This window comes from Chlamydotis macqueenii, chromosome Z, assembly GCF_036417535.1.
Source record: "Chlamydotis macqueenii isolate bChlMac1 chromosome Z, bChlMac1.mat, whole genome shotgun sequence".
Taxonomy (NCBI): Eukaryota; Metazoa; Chordata; class Aves; order Otidiformes; family Otididae; genus Chlamydotis; species Chlamydotis macqueenii.
Window position 1 is genome coordinate 28,737,368 of NC_141593.1, and position 19,396 is coordinate 28,756,763.

Below are 19,396 nucleotides of genomic sequence, written 5' to 3' on the forward strand. Positions count from 1 at the left end.
CAAAATCATACAAGGCTAAAAAAGATTTAAATAGAATTTAGATTTTTGCTTGCTGAGCAGTTGTGCTTGGTAGCTGTACAGGCAGCTAGTCTCCTAAGGTATTAGTTCTTTTGGTCTTTTTCCATAGCTGAGTTCATTTTTAAAATAACTTCAACATTTCAAGAATGATCCATGGGCTTGGACTACCTTTAATTCTTTTCCATTTCATTGGGACACTTTTATTAGTTTTCTCTTTTATAGCTCCCCATACAGAAACTGCCAGCTTGACTCTACATCCAGGATCAAAGCCAATGTCTATCATTCTATAATAGGAAGATCAAATTAAAAACAGCTTGCTCATCAGGATGTTTAAAACATCCTTGTTTCACCTGCCTAAGTCTTCTTTAAAATGCTTCTTTAAGTTTCTACAGATCCCATAAGTTATCAACTTTTTTTTTTCAAGGTCACTTCCATGAAATTATATTTGATGAAGTGAAAATAAGAAAGACAAATCATGACGAAAACAGCCTAGAATTTCAACATGCTTTATTTAATAAATATTTTAAAGGACAAAACACTAGCAGAAAAGAACAGCAACATTGTACTTTGACAGGAAACAAGAAGTATGTAGAGGTCTTCAATAAAATTCAATATATATTATTCTAGTATTGCAGAACATGAAAATAAGATAAGTTTCTAGCCTTCACAAGTTGTATAGCATGGGTCAAGAGCTTATGGGTCAAGATTAGAGGACAGGGACGGACAGGGGATTTTACGGTGGGGGTCTGTTACAGGCCGCCTGGCCAGGAGGACAGAGCAGATGAAGTGCTCTATAGGCAGATAGGAGCAGCCTCACGGTCACAGGCCCTGGTCCTCATGGGGGACTTCAACCACCCTGACATCTGTTGGAGAGACAACACGGCAGGGCACAGGCAGTCCAGGAGGTTCCTGGAATGCGTGGATGACAACTTCCTCCTGCAGGCGATAGAGGAGCCGACAAGGAGGGGTGCCATGCTCGACCTTGTGCTCACCAACAGGGAGGGGCTGGTGGGGGATGTGAAACTAAAGGACAGCCTTGGCTGCAGCGACCATGACATGGTGGAGTTCAAGATCCACCGGGCAGCAAGGAAACTACATGGCAAGCTCTCTCTGCCCTAGACTTCAGGAAGGTGGACTTCGGCCTCTTCAGGGACCTGATGGGCCAAGTGCCATGGGAGGCGGCCCTGGAGGGAAGAGGGGCCCAGGAAAGTTGGTCCATATTCAAGGAGCACCTCCTCCAAGCTCAGCAGAGGTGCATCCCGATGAAAAACAAGTCAGGCAAAAAGGCCAGGAGGCCAGCGTGGATGAGCAAGGAGCTCCTGGACCAACTGAAAGTGAAAAAGGAAGCCTATAGAGGGTGGAAGTGGGGACAGGTAGCCTGGGAGGACTACAGAGAGGCTGCGCGAGCGGCCAGGGATAAGGTAAGGAAGGCCAAAGCCCTGGCAGAACTGAATCTGGCCAGGGATATAAAATGCAACAAGAAGAGCTTTTATAGGTACGTAGGGGACAAAAGAAAGTCCAGGGTAAATGTAGGCCCCCTCCAGAAGGGAACTGGTGTCCTGGTTACCCAGGACATGGAGAAGGCTGAGGTTCTCAATGACTTTTTTGCCTCAGTCTTCACCGACAAGAGTTCCTGTCCCACCACCCAAGCTGTAGAATGTGCAAGCAGGGACTGCGAGAATGAAGAACTGCCCATTGTACTCGAAGAGCAGGTTCGGGATTATGTGAGGAACCTAAAGGTGCACAAGTCCATGGGACCTGATGAGATCCATCCGCGGGTCCTGAGGGAACTGGCGGATGAAGTTGCCAAGCCACTGGCTATTGTATTTGAGAAGTCGTGGCGGTCTGGTGAGGTCCCCGATGACTGGAAGAGAGGGAACATAACCCCAATTTTTAAAAAGGGGAATAAGGAAGACCCAGGTAACTACAGGCCGGTCAGCCTCACCTCTGTGCCTGGCAAGGTCATGGAGCAGATACTCCTGGAAACCATGCTAAGGCACATGGACAGCAAGGAGGTGGTTGGTGACAGCCAACATGGCTTCACCAAGGGCAGATCGTGCTTGAACCAATTTGGTGGCCTTCTATGACGGGGTGACAGCATTGGTGGACAAGGGACGAGCAACTGACATCATCTACCTGGACTTGTGCAAAGCTTTTGACACTGTCCCGCACGACATCCTTCTCTCTAAACTAGAGAGACATGGGTTTGATGGACGGACCACTCGGTGGATAAGGAGTTGGCTGGATGGCCGCACTCAGAGAGTGGTGGTCAACGGCTCAATGTCCATGTGGAGACCGGTCACGAGTGGCGTCCCTCAGGGGTCCGTGCTGGGCCCGGCCCTGTTCAACATCTTTGTCGGCGACATGGACAGTGGGATAAAGTGCACCCTCAGCAAGTTCGCCGACGACACCAAGTTGTGTGGTGCCGTCAACACGCTGGAAGGGAGGGATGCCATCCAGAGGGACCTTGACAGGCTGGAGACGTGGGCCCGTGCCAACCTCATGAAGTTCAACCAGGCCAAGTGCAAGGTCCTGCACCTGGGTCATGGCAATCCCAGGCAGAAATACAGGCTGGGCGGGGAATGGATTGAGAGCAGCCCTGAGGAGAAGGACTTGGGAGTGCTGGTGGATGAGAAGCTTAACATGAGAAGGCAATGCGCCCTTGCGGCCCACAAGGCCAACCGCATCCTGGGCTGCATCAAGAGAAGCGTGGCCAGCAGGTCGAGGGAGGTGATTCTCCCCCTCTACTCTGCCCTGGTGAGACCCCACCTGGAGTACTGTGTCCAGTTCTGGAGCCCCCAACACAAGAAGGACATGGACCAGTTGGACAAGGTCCAGAGGAGGGCCACAAAGATGATAAAAGGGCTGGAGCACCTCTCCTATGAGGACAGGCTGAGAGAGTTGGGGCTGTTCAGCCTGGAGAAGAGGAGGCTCCAGGGAAACCTGATAGCAGTCTTCCAGTACTTCAAGGGGGCCTACAAGAAAGATGGGGAAAGGCTGTTTAGTAGGGCCTGTTGTGATAGGACGAGAGGTAATGGTTTTAAAATAGAGGGGGGTAGATTTAGATTAGAAATTAGGAAAAACTTTTTTACGATGCGAGTTATAGAACACTGGAACAGGTTGCCCAGATAGGTGGTGGAGGCCCCATCTCTGGAAACGTTCAAGGCCAGGCTGGATGAGGCTCTGAGCAACCTGATCTAGTTGGGGATGTCCCTGCTCCTTGCAGGGGGGTTGGAGTAGATGACCTTTGAAGGTCCCTTCCAACCCTAACCATTCTATGATTCTATGATTCTATGATTCTATTACTTTTTTTCTAAGGTTGCACAAGTCCTCTAAGGTATTGCAAGCTCCAGTAAGGCATATATCAGCTACAATTACATTGTTTTATACCAGTAGGAGAGCGTTTTTATTTGTGCTAAGAGTGCTGCAGACAATTCTAGCTGTTCCAAAAAGGTACCATGAAATCTTTAATGTGAAAAACAAAAGATAGTTAAAGCCTTAAGAGAAACACACAAACCATGGAAACTCCAAGGAGGAAGGAGTAAAGCCTAACTTAATTTTAGCTAGTTTTCAGGAGCAATTGTATTGCAGTTATTTCCTCTCGTTCACCAAAAGAACTCAAAAAAAAAAGCAGAGAAAGTTTTAAGAAGAGATTAATGAGAAAGTGAATAGACAGAAAACTAAAGGAAAGCCTAAACTCTGAAGTCATCTCGCAGCTGATTTTATTGCTACTGTACAGAGGCACCAACCACCTCCCCACCTCCAGGGACTATTCAGACCTTTTACTTATCGAAAACAACATCTGAGATTCCCAGTATATGTGAAAGAAAGTAAAAAACAAAACAAAACAAAACAAATTCCACTCTGTGGCAGTGAAAACCAAGGCTAGAACTCTTCTGCACACAGTAAGTTTGATCCTGCCCACCCTGAAACCTCATGTGCCTTTTTCTCCCTATATCTCTTCAATGCCACTCATACTTTGCCACATTTCTGTACCAAAGCCTGGACATAGCCATGGTGTTTCTTACTGTTCCTTTGCATTAGTTATTTTGGTTTGCTTTTTTGTGTGGCTTTGTAACATGGTAGTATGCCAGCTTTCCTTTTAAGTGGTCTAGAACCTTTTATGATCTAATTAAAATAATATGATACTTACTCATCTGCTTCCTTTCTACCATTAGGCTTCCTTTTATTTTTTTAATTAAGTTTTCCTGATGATGATAGATGCAGACAAATTAATGCATTGCTCAACACATTTGAAAAATAGGGATGCTTTTTTAGGAGTCTCTATATAAATTTAAGCAGCCAGCTCCAGGTTTTAACACTTGGATTAGATTATGGCTCTTGCTTCTCATCCAGGTGGATTTCATTACTCTTCCCTGTCTCAGCAAAGTACATACTTGTCTCTTTCCCCAGCTGTCACTCAGAACAGCCAGATCCATATAAAAAGGAAACGTGACGAGGTTTTTTGCTGATCTATCCCAGGCCTTAGCTACTCAGTCATCACAGACAGAAATCATGCAAACTTCACTAGTCTACATTTTGGAATGGATGATGTCAAGTATAAATAAGACAAATTAAACTTTCATTCTGTACTCTCCTTCATGTCATTCAACAGGACAACAGCAGTCTTGGGGTTTTTTTTTGCTTACATTTACCAGTTGATCTCCAAGCTTGAAAATCATAATCAAGGAACTCAAAACTCTACCATAATTACACACGGAATTGCGTCCTAATATTATATACACCTTAATCATGCTTATGGGTGGAGAGGGGGAAGGAGACCTTTGTCAAGGAGTTGCATTGAGAAATAAATGCTTCTTCACAATTTTGATAGTCAGACTTAGCAGGATAAAACCCCAGTGGGCAAATCCTACAAGCCATTTCTGTATTCTTTACTCCCAATTTTTCCACCAGGAGTACAGGGTAGAGTATTCCCCCTTAATATTTAACCACAGATTATCCTCCTCACAACCACTGCTGGCTTTCCAGCAGCCACCAACACCCAGGACCTGCCTGGAGGTGCGGGCCTCCTCCACCACCTTCCAGAGCACGGAGGTAGGCGGTGGGGCAACCCAGGCCTTGCCGTGGGACGACCTCCCCTCTGGCGTGGGGTCTGTGGAGCATCGCGGGGGTTGCCTTCCATGTCCCTTTGGCACAAAACCCAGCGGTTCGGCCCGGCCCGGCCCGGCCTGGGGCACAATGGGCACAGGACCAGGGAAGCAAGGCAGGACAGCGGGGTTTGGGCATGGCACGCCAGCAGCCACGGCCGCAGCCTTTGGCAGGTCCCACCAGCCGCCTTTGCTCCTTCCACTCCCGGCACTGCCCTGCTCTGCTGTCCGTGGCTGCTGGGGTCTGAGAGGCGAAGCGCTCCGGCCAGGGGCCCCCGCGGGGACGGCGGGTGAGGGGGGTGCTCTGCCCTCTCCCCTCCCTGGCCTGAGCCCCACGCACAGGCCCAGCGTGGGTGTGGGGAAAGCCAGCAAGGAGAGGTGACCGGCAGCCGGACCCCCCCCCCGCGGGCCCGAGGGGGCAGGGAGGCGGAGGGGGCGCAGCTGGGTGGGTAGGGAGGCCGGCGGGCGGGCACGCCGGGGGGCGGGCGGAGGGCCGGGCTCTCCCGTTGCCAGGTGAGGCGCAACGTCTCCGCCTTCACTCTGTACGCGCGCAGCAGCGCGGAGCCCAGGGAGGCAGGCGGGCGCTATCGCTCGGCTCGGCTCGGCTCGGCTCAGCGCGGCGCCCCTGGCCCGCCGGCCCCTCTGCCGCCGCCCCCCCCCGCTATGGCGAAGGCGGGCAGGAAGGGATGCAGCTGCCCGGGCTTCCTGAGGAAGAACTGGCTCCTGCTCAGCACGGTGGCCGCTGTGCTGTTGGGTGAGTGAGGGGAAGGGAAGGAAGGCGGCAGGGAAGGGGGTGCGGCGCCGCCGCTGCCGCCCCCCGCACGGCCTGGCCCGGCACGTTACGGCCGTGCCCGGCGCACCGCTAGATCGGGGCTGGCGGCGGAGCGACGGGCAACGCCGGCGACGGGGCGCGCCGCGGCCGCGGGTCCGGGCCGGGTGGTGCGGGGAGATCCGCGGCCCGCCCGCGCCCCGGTACCGTGAAGGCTAACGGTTTTAACGGCGGGCGAGGAGACCGGCCGCCCTCCCCCGGCGGCGCGCAGGCCGGCTGAGGTGCTGCGCGGCCGCGGCGGCGGGGAGCAGGTCCGCAGTGGCACGATGCTGTGCAGCCCGCAGTTTCGCGTGGGTGAAGGCAGCCCCCGCCGCCCCCGAGCGATGGGGTCGGCAGCGAGGGGCCGAGACGCGGGGTGCCCGGGGCCCTCAGCGCCGGGCCTCCTCCCACCCTGTGTCCATCCAGCCTGTGTGACAAAGGTCTGGGGATTAGTAGGGTACAACTGCCTTGCGAAAAACCTGCCGGTCCACCGGATGACCGTGAGCCCTTCGTGCAGGGGTTCTGCGCGGTTCCCCCATGACAGGCTGTGGCCCGGGCCGCGTTTGCCCACCTAGGGGGGCCGGCAGCATGCTCAGGGGAACAAGCCGGATTCACGGTGCCTTCACGTCATCTGTTGAGATGGAGGGTGTTGGTGGTGGCTTTGGGGTGCTTCTGTTGGCCTAAGCAAGCCACACAATTGGAAGAGTTTGGCCATGCCACCTACCTTTCAGTGGGTTTTTCAAGAGTGTCATTGTAAAGACAGGAGGATTTCTCCCCTGCTTGCCAAGAAGTGTCTGAAGCAGAAATGAGTTGAGCACTATCTTATTAAGAATAGGCGACCAAAAGGGCCAAGAGAAGCTGTCAAATGGCTTGGCTGAAGAGACTTTTTCACAGAACTTAATTTTGGTCCTAATCACACATCCTTTTCATTTTCTCCTGGTGATTATTTTTATGCTAAGCAAGCAGAGCTTCCTTCGTGTTACTGCTCCTGTAAAGAAGTGCTGCTTTAAGTACTTCATTAACAGCACTTCCTGTTTGATGGGTCTCTTTGAGATGGCTTTTCTGCTAATTTGAATTTTGTCTGGCACATATCTATTTCTGTGCCTGTTTGTTCAGCAGAGAATTACCCTTTTGGAATTCCACCCAGCTATTTATAAGCTGTGATCAGAGGTGTTCTTATGTATACATGTGTGTTTTCCTCCAGGCATTCCATATTTGAAAGGTCTCAGTTCTTTTTCACCTCTTTAGTAAGTGACGAGATTTTAGTGAGTTCTGTGAACCAAGTGTTAAGGGCTTGCTTTGAAAATCTGACTGTAACAGCTGAAGAAATGTTTGTATGTGTCTGTGTTTGTGTGCGTACAGTTGCTTTTTCATCTACACCTGTCAGGCACACTTCTGTGAGTTGACATACTTACATCCCAATTACAGAAGTGGTTAAGAAATACTTTGCTCTCAATATCTCCAGTGAATGTAGGTAGAACTGAAGTGCATGATATGATCCTACAAGCTGGTTGTTCTGAAATGAAATTTCCCTGAGAGCCAGAGAGCCTGGCAATGTGAGAACTATGGGGACAACTTGACCCTAATCCCCTTCATACCCAATGGGAATTCACAATGAGAGAGTGACAGGCACACAAATATCTCCTGTGTTTTTGGATTTCTCTACCTGCTGCACTGTAATTAACAGTTCAGAACTCAGGGGACCTCTGTAATATGGCAAGCAGAATCTTAATAATAAGTTCCTTGAGCTTTTGACTAAATTACATTTGGCAAGTAGCTAAGTGTCTGCTGCATTTTCAGTATTTCTTGGAGGTGAAATAAGTTACACAAGGAGAACAGTGAAATTCTTGTAAGGGTGGCTCAATTGAATTCTATGTTATCTTTTTATTACAGCTTGAGGAACATTTGTAATGTATCTGGAGTCCACAAACCCTTCCTAATTAAATTTACATATTTATTCTTTTTTAATATACACTAGGAAATTGCTCTGAGGTTTATTAATCTACTTAGTTTGGAGGAACAATTTAGCATTCATGAACAGAAGAGTATCACTTATCATTTTGAAGCAGAAAATATGTTTAGACTTTTGAAAAAGGTATGCATGAGTGAGGAGTGAAAATATCAAATGCAGCAACCTATGGAAATATACTGTGAAAGCTGTCCAGCAACGTGCCTGATATTGCAGCACTATTGTATCTATCTTATGGAATCATGATTTTTGCTTGTCGTTATCAGAGCTGTGTTCAGTATCCTAGTGCGGTATGCTTATCTTTGCTAGTACCCGTATAAGCTGAAAAGTTTTCCTAATTACTTGTTCTGCCCATCTCTTATGAGATGGAAACAGACAGAAATCCTTCAGAATTCCAAACATTTCTTCCTTCAAGAGTAACTATTTTGTGTGTTTTATTTGAAACATTCAATCATTTGCCTGTCATTTACGTTTCCAAAAACATTGAATTTGTTTCATAGCAGTTAGGGAGTGAAATTATTTTAAATCTGTACACGAAATATCTTAAGAATGTCACATCCTTTTGGTGAAAACACCAAAATCAAAACTCGAGACTCAAGGTTATTTTTTTTGTCTTAGTAGAAATTGTTTCAAACCACCAGACTGATGGGGGGAGATCTATGAACTCAGATTTGGAGTCTGAAATTGACTGAATTTCAGATTCAGGGCTAATTCTGAGGCTTGTGGTTTGTATAATTTCAGTGATGGGTTTGACTGAATACGAGGCCTGAGATGTGAGTTGCTTGTTCATTAGTTCTTAGGGCATGCTGTGGGTTATCTATGCTGACCAGTGACTCAAAGATGAGGTTTGGGCTCATCTATGCTTCCCCTGTCTCACTGCCCTTCTCTAGGAGGCAGAGGGGCGGGAGAGTACCAGCCTCACATAGGTACCTGTTAAAGGAGAGGTATCTTGCATCTTTTTGCTCAGCTGACCTTACTGACCCCAAAGTAGCTGAGCTATCAAAAGCAGTTTGAAAGTCCACTTAGTTCAAGTGCTTCTTCAGCCTTTAATAAAGAAAGATATATTGCTTCCAGTTTGTACAGTCAGGTCAAAACAAACCAGAAATATCCCTGAAATGTACTCACCCTGAAACAGGTTTCCAAAGGACAATTGCAAAGGGAGAGTTTAAGTCACACTTCACAGGATTCTCACAGAGCATCTATTTTTTGTCATCACTTTGTCTCCAAGAGGTCACTGCTGCAATGCAACAAAACCAGTCGCAAAGGTAAAAGGCTGATGATGTGTAAATACTTACTCATTCGTTAGTCCTGCGGGTCGTAGCCTCATAGCTTGTAGTCCTGGGCGATTCTTCACCAGGACAGCTTTTTTCTTACAGTGGAAATAAAAGTGAAAGTTATTTGACTGCCTGTGGTCCCAGGCTTTAAGTTACAGTAGCACACTACGCTAAAGCAGAGATCTTTTTTAGTTACTTAGAGAGTATGCGCAAATAGGTTTGAATACTTATGTTTTTCAAATCTGTTAGACCAATATCATTTTGTAAGAGTTCTGTGGTCGGGGAACATGATTCTGAGGGATTCCGTTTGCGTAAATTTACAGGTTGCAAGTACTTTTATTTGTTGCTTAATGGAATGTCTGTCTGTCACTTCCTAAACAAATTCAGAACTTCAGATACCCGTGAGACTGCCTGTGGCTCTGAAGTTTGTTTGTTTTTTTTTTCAACAGTGCGTGTGTGAGACACTGAAATTGTTCAGATACTCATGAGGAAGATATGAGAAATGCGATAATTAGGTTGATATAGGCACCAATCACAACAGACTGTGAATGGCGGGTATCCTTTCTTCAGCCAGCCATAAATCGTGTTTATCAGAGCAGCGTAAATGCAGTGAAGAGCACTGTTGTACTCTGCCATTAACTTCCTCCTTCGTGCCCCTCTTCACGTGTACGGGTGGCTCGCCGCTCGCACCCCACACCTCAGATCTTAGCAGGAGGGGGGCTGTCGTGCCGTGGCCGGGGTCGGGAGCCGGGCGGGGGGAGGAGCTGTCCGAGGTGGCTGGGGGAGAGCCCGGCGACCGGGCGGCGAAACGCCGAGCTGCGGGAGTCGGGAGCCGGGAATCGGTGGTGGGAGGCAGCGACGGAGTGACTGACGGAAGGAGGGGGTGGGGGAACACCTCCAGCATGCCTGAATACCTGATTTTTGCACCTCTGAAGTGAAGTTTATTCAGTCTCTACAGGACCAGACACCTTTCTTGTGCCGTTCCCTTGTTGGAAGACTGAGGCTAGCATCAGACCTCCTTTTCTCCCTGCATTTGAGAGCCAGACTAAAATATACATTGTTCCTGTCTGTAGCACAAGCATTACAGAAACTTTGAATGGTGCAGCTGTAGATATCTGCCAGGATTTGATGAGTGCAGCGGACACTGGAGCTTCTATTTTGTGCTGTATGGTATCACCCCAGCAGTCCATATTTGAACAATTTATTCTTTTTAATTTTAATGAAAGTTATTATTTTATATTATACTGTTAAGTAGTAATATCTCCCTATAAGAGTATTTTTTGTTCAGAAGTCTGTGTTTAAAAAAAAAAAATATCAAGTGCATTCACACCTGCTAACTGTAGCTAGAAGGGCTAGGCTCCTTCTGTAATCAGACACAAAGGGGTTTGACAGCTGCTTTTAAAAGCACTGGTTCTTTAAAATTCCAGTCTCAGCACTACTCGAAGCGTTACTCAAAGTCCACCAGTGCATTCTTACAAGAATTAATGTCTTGCAGGGTGAAGATAACAATGGAACAATTAGTAACGTATCACTCTGTTGACAGCCTCTCACCACACGGAAGGCCATTCTGAATCCAGGGAGCTGACCATACTCCTGAGAGTGGGAATTTTCTTTTGCAAATGTACCCTGCACCCTCTAAATCCCATAAGCCTATAAAGTCTTTCAGTTTCTCCCAGTTAGTTTTTTTTTTTCTGTCTCTGACAAGTGTAATTTAAAAATAAAAAGCCCATTCTATATATTGGGTAAGGCTTCACTGTTTTTCATTTCCACCTCCTCGTACCTTTACCAAAAAGCGGCTATTGGTGTAGTTTAGGCTGTCTTCTCTACTATTTCTCTTTGCTTGTGCAATACAGTGTGAAGGTTACAAACAATTAAGTGGATTAACTGCCCCTTGAAATATTCTAGCAAAAACAGAGCTCTTTTCTTCATAGCAGGAGAAAAATTGAAGGGAATGTACTAAAGCAAAGGATTTATAACTGTGTCATTTTCTGACAAGTATAGTTGTAAAGCAAACATCTGATTCCTTTCTTGAATTCTGAAGCATGACATTTTATTAACTTGGAATTTGTAAGAAGTGAAGACCAGACATCTGGAACCAACTGTGGTAGCATGGAAGTTTAACAGAAGACTGTGGTTTCTTCCTGGTGTGATTTAGAGTAGCATAGATGACATTTGTGACTTTTTATGCCTCTTTAGACAGTTGCGATGCTTATTTGTCTGTTCTTCTCTGTCACACTGCATACAACCTGACAGAGGATGAGATCTGGTCAGAAATGTGTGAAACCTAGCAATTCTAAAAAAAAGTCTGAATTTAAATTTTAAACACAGAAAGTAAAATGGAGCATGGCAAACAGTTTCATCTGAGAGTTTCACATACTAGTGGGGATCAAAAATGCTCTGAACCAGAAACTCAGCCAACAAAAGAAACTAAAGATAGCTGATGCTGATAAGCTGATAGCTTATGCTCTTGAGCTGTTTTGAAGCAAAGAAAATCTAATTTTTATTTGTTCTTCTGGCATGTAAAGTGTTTTCCTATTGTCTAGATATGCTGTGTCTCATTTTGACATAAAGCTTAGTTTTCACTTTATGTGATTGAAGTGAAACTGTTGCTAGAGCTGGACTTTTAAATAAAGGGAGCTTTGGAAGGAGTAGGGCTAAGGTCAATTTACACTCTACAAAAGCCCTAAAGCTACCAAGGTCAATGAAATATTTCTTTCCATTCGTAACAATAACACCAATACTAATACCAGCAAAGTATTTACTGTTTCCAGTTTCCCAGTATTATTTAAAGGAAAATACTACAGGCAATTACAAAAATAGTACTTTTTTTTCTCTTTATGTCCTAAAAAAGCATAAAGATACTTCCTTCTTATATACCCCAGGAAATAGATAACATTCAGGATGAGACTGCTCGCAAACAACACTTGCACTGTTTGTGGATCTAGCTTTTTTTCACAGAAGCCTTACAGGATTTGTGGAAGACATTCTTATTTATGGCCCCACAACAGTATCTCATGGTGTGAGGTCACATATGGATCATATTTTATGCTGAAGATCAGGGCTATATTGGACTAAGTGTTCTAGATTTATTTTTCTGTCTATCATTGTTCCGTATATTGCACATTCCATGAGAAATCGATACTGTACCAGCAGCTTAAATGTGACATGTGATAACAATTTCTGTGGATTATATATAATCTAAGTATTTTCACAATAGGTTGCAAAACAGCCATATCTTGATCCTTTCGTGGTTTTGGAACCACAAACAACCTGGCTTTGCTTAATCTGAACTGATTTTCTAGGTCATATCTCTGATTTCTCAATGTTTTGGTGTCTATTAGTTTCAGAATAATTATGTTTCTGCATAGCACTATCTATCTCTCTTTAGTTTCTACTAAATTGCCTCCTGGCTGCTTATCTCGATTTATTACAGTCAGAATCATTCCATCGGTCTTCCAGCAAGAGGATAGCTAGGACAGTCTGTCCTGTTTACTGTCCTTTCTTCTCATCACAGTTTAAAACAGAAGCTGTAACAAAGGTCAGATCTGGCAGATATTCTCGATTGCTAGCCTTTCACCTTCCTTATATCATTGCCAACCATTTAGTTTCTTGTATGTTTCAGAAGTCTCAAATGAAGATACATCTTTCCCCGATGTGCTTTATAGAGCTAATATCTCTTGGGCTATACAGGATGTACAAAGGTACTCATATAGCTTTGGGGTAGCAAGCAAATGTTGTGCAAAGAGAACAGAAGATCAGTGGACTTTTAAAAGAAAGCGTGATAAGCTCTTATTTTTCTGAGTGGCATTGGATGGTGCCATTGGTGTTGTAATACATTAGGCCATGTAAGCAAAATGTTAAACACTCAGAACACCAGAACTGGGTGTCAGACAATGTCTGAAATGAGCAACAAAAGGGATCCAAATGAAAGCACTACTTTATAAAGTGTTGTGGATTTGGAGACATGGAGAAAGCTGCAAGACCTATATGTGTCTGGATGACTGCAGAGGAGAGAGGTCATAATTAAAGAAGGCACCCAAGTTAAGGTGAGTGGGGTGGAGGAGAATGGTAGTGGTTTTAGAAGTGACAGCTGAAAGGGGTCATGGGGAAGGTCTTCAGAAGAAGAAGGGCAAGTTACCATTGTCACATTACATTTCAATTTTACTGTAAAACACAGAAATATGAGGTAGAAAGATACCTCCTGGGTTATCACATCTAGTCTACTGCTGCTTCAGGTTACACCATTTTATATAAACTTGTGTAACATACCATGCCTCACCTTAAAGCTGAATAGTCTTCTTGATGCTGCACATCCTCCTAGGAAGCTGCATTCATCAGTCTGAATGTTAAAAACCTTACAATTTCCAGTCTAAATATATTCAGGTTCAATATGCATCCGTTTCTTAAAACATTACTCTTTCTCTGTTATTCAGCTATTTGTGTATTTCTGGCTCACTCATCCCTATTGGACAAACCAAGCTCTTTAGTCTCATTTCAAAAGGTAGGCTCCTCATTCTTTTCACCACTCTACAGTCCTTCTTTGCATGTGTTCTGGTTTGAGTTCACTTTTCCTGAAGCCTTGATGAGTTTCACATAGTATTCCCAAACAGAACTGGTGCTTTCACCGGGACACATCCAAATTGCTGAGGAAATGTAGGCTATATAGATGCTGGGGAAAAAATGTTGTTTTCCCCAAATTGCTTAATTTAGGATGTAATCTTTATAGTATGGTGTTTATTATGTTAAGGTTGTGAGTACTGTACTTCACAAATCTAGTGAGTCACCGAGTTTGTTGAAAAGCTGTGAAAGAGGCAAATTGTATTCCTAATACAACTTAATCTATCTTAACAGAGTTAAGGACTAACCAAGGAATGAATTCTTCACAACATCTCTCTGTATGTTAGTGGACTGTTCCTATAGGTAGGTTCTCTACAGCACTTCTCAATACTGTACTGAGATACATATGCAGAGGAAGCACAATGATCAAGTTTTTTCTTTCTTTCAACTGTTTTATTTTATCTTGGCTTTCTCAGAAGTTATGTCTGCATACTGAAAATACTTGGGAGATATGCACACATGAAATTCACCTGCAGCATGTTCAGATAAATGAGAGTGAGCTAAGAGCGCAATAGTAGAGACTTAAATTACCAAGCTGCTTAACCATCTGCCATTCTGAGGCAACACTGATTCAAGGTTCAGTAGAACTGCGATCACCCAGGAGAATGGCCATTATTTTGCTTTTCCTGGCCCTTGGTTTGACTAAGGGTGGGGTGGGTCCTGCGGAGGGCTGCATTGCAGAGAGGACGGTCTGTGTTATCAGTGACTGCTACAGGCTACTCTCTGTTATCAGCCATGTTGCAGGTTCCTGCAGCACAGAAAGTAGCAGGAGTTACGTGGCTTTGCTGATTGTAGCAGCCTTCACACCTGCTGTGAGTAAGGGGAACTCCACACTGGAGAAGCTGGCTTTTACCCCTCTGGCCAGTGCTCCACTTCGCCTTCATTCCTGAAGGCTCATCACAGGGAGTCACTGTCCACCCAAACTTCCCTCTACACTGCAGTCAGATGACAGTGTGTCATTCGTGTGAAGGAATTTACAGCTGCTGCACCCTCAACAGGTTAATCGGAGAGAGGACACAGGGAGTCTCACCACAGAAGAGGAATGAGCACACCTTGCTCCAATACATTCCTACTAAATATTTTTCACTAGACTAAGATCTGACTTGGGACTGGAAGATTTCTGAGAGGACTTTTCTTCACATGTCTTTGTAAGCAAGTGGGTAGACTGGGCAACACCAGCATCCAGAGAGTTAAGATCAGTTGCCATATAGTCATACCTCAGAGACTCTAAATCTTACTTCAGTAGTCGCCTGCAGTTTTCTAAGAATCTTGGATTTTTTTTCAGTCAATGTCAGTATGTTTGTTAGAAGGAATATTAGTTGTCAAACAGAAAGTAAAAGAGTAAAATGCATAACATTAGAAAATATTCAAAATAATCAAAAGATAGCTGAAATCATAAACTTATAAATGTTATTATAAGCAAAAATTTCTTCTACACCTTCTGTTTTAGTGTTCTGTAGTTCACACTGTGTATTTCTTTGTAGTTAAGACACAGCCAGTGATACTACAGAAACTCTAGAGAGAGTAGAAAAAAAAATTATTTTATAAAATATTACAAATGGACTTATACTGTTTCACAGACTGCAAATCTTAGCTGCCTGTGCTCCAATTCAACATGTTTATATTAAATGCTTTGCATTGTGTTTCAAATCGAGTCAGTGAACTTTGTTTGCTAGGCTTTTCAGTCCCATGTATCATCTGTTGTAAAGAAAATCCAATTAAGACCTACCAATGTGACAGAAGTAATTGTATTTTAGTCCATCACATGAACAGGGTATAATGTGAAATTATGAAGAGCTTAATCACTTTGTTAATAGCACAATGGATGTTGCTGCAGTACAATTAAATAATATCAGGTTTGAACCATCAGACATGCCCATGTTTTTTCATCTTTCAATGCCATATCAGAGTAAAATTCCTATAATCCCCCCGTGTCTATCAATGTCAGCCAGAATCACTAACTCTGCTCCAGTGAAAGGGAGTTTCTACGTGCTGGAATTATGTGAAAACAGGAAAAATAAAAACCGCAACTTTATTCAGAGAAGGACATAGTGTAATCCAGAACAGATTATTTTACAAAACGATTTATTTGTTCTCAGAAACATACACTGGATTTCTTTTCTCATTGTCTTTATGGTTTATTCCTAAGGATCATTTCCATAATAAAATCAGAGGGAGTTGAAGGTGATGTGCTGTTTCTGCGGTGTCATGCACATTGGTGGGCTAAGAACTCTGTGACAATTAACACTGTGCATCCCGTATCAGCATTGTCATCCGTGAGTGCAAATAACACGTTAGGGAGTCCTACCTGTTCAATACCAATTTTATCTGGTTTATGTTCTCTTTCAGTGAGAAACAGGGCCAGGCATATGTGTGGCCTTCAGTTATTTGTCTCTAAATCATGAGTTGTTTTACCTGGGAGTGAAGGTAAAGACAGTAAAGATACATAGTATCATGCTATCTTCTTATCAAAGATGTAACCAGGCTCTGAAAGGTGTCTAACCCGTAATGGTAATAGAGTTACATAAAGCAAGTAACTACAGTCACTTCATGTCCTGAACAGATTCAGCTACTCAGGGGTTCTGAGTTTTCAAATTCAAGATCTGAATTGTGTTGACCCCACATAATTATACAAAAAAGGCTTCAGAATTTAGCCATCACTCAGTGAAAGATTGTAAATGGCCTCCACATTTAGTTGCTCAGGTGGCTGCTGAGAGGACAGCGCATTTTTACAAGTTTACAGTAGCTGCAGGACAATCTGTGACACTCTCCAGGTGTGCTAGTATAGATGAGCCCAGAGATTACAGAATATGTTTGAACAGGGTGTTTCTTTTCTTACTCATTTCCAAATCTGTGTCATGAACTGCAGCACAATACTTGAAGAAAAATGTAGTAGTGCTATAGTTGTTCCCATGCAAATAACTTGGTTTTTTCCTTAAACAACATTTCAGAAAAAACAGGAATATGCAAAAAGACATACTCTAGATGTAGGGCAGATTGTGGTAGGTGAGTGTTCACCAGATACCCAAATGTCACAGAGTTAGCTTTGCAGATATGCAGAACCTAGAACATAGTGGTCTTCTAAGCCACGTTTTACCCAGTTTCTGTGGTTCATTCACTGTACACAAAGTACACAGGCCAGACTGGTTCTGCCACCTTGTTACAGCCAGCCATCATCTCCTATGCCCTGGAAAGCCCCAGGCTTGGCAGCTGTGATGGATCGATTGCTACATGCAGTGCAGCTGTTTTCATGTAGTGTCCTTTTGCGGTACTTCCTGCTTCCCTTTTCCTGGGTCGCACAATAAGAAATGGGTCATCCCATACAGATGAAGCATACATTCCTTCTAGCTTTTTATGCTGGGACTGCTGGGACTACTTGAAAGATGAGTGCCAACAGATTTCTGTTGGTATGCTCATTTTTAGCGATTTTCTTCCACTCTGTTTTTTCTTCTCTTGTTCTTGTCACCCTCACCCTTTCCTTCTCTTAGTCTACATCTACAGCCTTCCTTTGAAGGATTTTCTGTCTTTTAACAAGTTTGTAAAAAGACTACCTGGGAGAGTAGTGCCAAGGAGTCAAGGCATAGGTTGTTTAATATGGGTTCAGACAAGATAAGTGTCCTGTGGCCTTTTCACATGTTACAATCCCAGGGACCCAGACTGCACCTTTCACCTTCTATGTCAGTGGCTGCTGGGAGAGAAAATGTAGACACCATGCTATACAGCATGTGCTGTACTGTGCACAGTTGCAAGGAGATATTTGCCTTAGAAAATTAAATTAAAGACATGGGATCGTACTGGGTTTTCCACTTTCATTCTTCCCTTCTGCTCAGTATTGCAGAACTCTGTACCTTACGCAGTACATGCCATTGAGTTGTAAATAGAGGATTGCTCTTGTAGTAAAAATCATAACCTAGGTTAGCCGTGTGGGCAAGAAGGAAAAGCAAAGAGAGGGGATGGAAAAGGAAGAAAAAACAATTTAGCATGGCAAGAGGAAAGGTGGAGTAGTTGAAACTGAGGAAAGAGGAAGAGGGCAAGCAGGAAATGTGATGTTTTGCTCTTTTGAAAAAGCGGAATTAAATTACTCCATAAATGAAAAAGAGAGAAATTAAAATAAAGGAAAAATCCTAATATATAGCAAAGGCTTTGCCTACTATAGGGTGTTTTGCAGTTATTAAAAGCAATTGCACGTGTAAGAATTAGTTTCGGAAGTGGTGGAATATCGGTAGCATTCATGTAGAGAAATTGACCTTTTTTTTTTAAACCTTTGTCTATACTTCCTCGAGGCTGCTGTAATCAATGTGATGTTAAAAGCACGGGTGACCATGTGAAATATGTTTATGCCTGGCCACACTTCTTTCTGTGTGTTCTAATTCCCAGGCAGAAGTTTCCAGTTGAACTTGGTTATTGAGGTGAGGATCAAAAAGTTCTATTTACGTCCATTTCCGTAAGCATATTTATTCTGCTGACTTTCTGATCTTCTCTTGTTACTGTTACAAAATAAATTTTCTTCGTATGTTACCATTCAAGCAACATATGCTAGATGCTAGCTCCATTTAAAAGGTAGCTGCATTTTACTGTATTTTGGTGTACTACTCAAGTTAATATGGGTGTAAGTGCTCTAGTAAAGAAATAGCATGAACAAGGAAGTGAGTGCAATAATCTAATTTCAAGAAATTGTTGGAATGGGGAGGTCTATTCTCAGTTACTGCCACTAGATAAGTAATATTCTTGCCAAAAAAAAACCCCGAAACAAATGTAAATATGTAAGTTGAAAAGCTTAAGGAAACTCTACTAAAATTTTGAGAGCACATGGGAAGTCTTTATAGTGAAATCCAAAGAAGTGGAAAAGAGAACACTGAAGAATGAAAACCAGGGTGAATCTTTCTACCTGCTAGTAATCCTGCTAAATATACAATGATCAAACTTCCCAGCTGGTCACCATGACAGTAACTACCTGGAATGAAAGGTAGTCACACCTGCTCAAAGTGAAGTGGCGTTACGCAACTTTTAGTAAATTTATAGTCTAGTGCTGCTGCAGTTTAAGCGTATGCCTACTCTAAGTCATGTGAATAGTCTGAAGACATGGAGAGTACTTGTATGCTTAGATTCAGCTATTTACACTAGTATTTTCAGGATCAAAGCCTTAGCACCTTACTTCAATACATGTAACCGTTTTACAAACAGAGTTTTATCTTGCTTGGGCTTATCGTAAAGTGTAGACTAGCAATTTTCAACACATTTAGCTTAGTCACTAGATTAGAAATAGAGATCATTGTGTCTTATCATTCACTGGTCAAGGGCATTTACATAATATTGCAAATATCTTCAAGGCTATTAAGATTCAAGATTGTTGCAAGGAATTTAAACTGTGTGTGTTCACTGGCCCGAATGACACCTAAATCAGAAATCTTAATAGTTGCTTAGAGCAGCCCATCTGCCTGAAAGGTTATCTTGCTCATTTTCCATCTCTTTATTAGCAGGGAGGACTTGGTAGGAGTTTATAATCTGCCTCTATTTTCTTTCAGCTTGTTTTTGCAAGTGCAGATAGAGCACAGAAAAGACAGTTTATTATCTTTTTGTGTTCTTAGAGTCAAATTCTGTG

At 43.8% G+C, this 19,396-nt stretch overlaps 1 protein-coding gene across 2 annotated transcripts in view; it reads left to right on the forward strand.

The window, feature by feature from the left end:
• Positions 1 to 5,721: 5,721 nt before the first annotated feature.
• Positions 5,722 to 19,396, forward strand: part of SLC1A1 (solute carrier family 1 member 1) — a 53,166-nt gene continuing 39,491 nt past the window's right edge. The window contains exons 1-2 of one of the 2 annotated variants that reach the window (XM_086770020.1): positions 5,771 to 5,880; positions 14,793 to 14,942. Coding sequence is in view for 1 of the 2 variants with exons in the window: in XM_086770019.1 (XP_086626145.1) it covers positions 5,790 to 5,880 (91 nt within the window). In the remaining variant the exon portion in view is untranslated. Of the gene's footprint in view, positions 5,881 to 14,792; positions 14,943 to 19,396 lie in introns of both variants that reach the window. The other variant, XM_086770019.1, reaches the window with a different exon arrangement.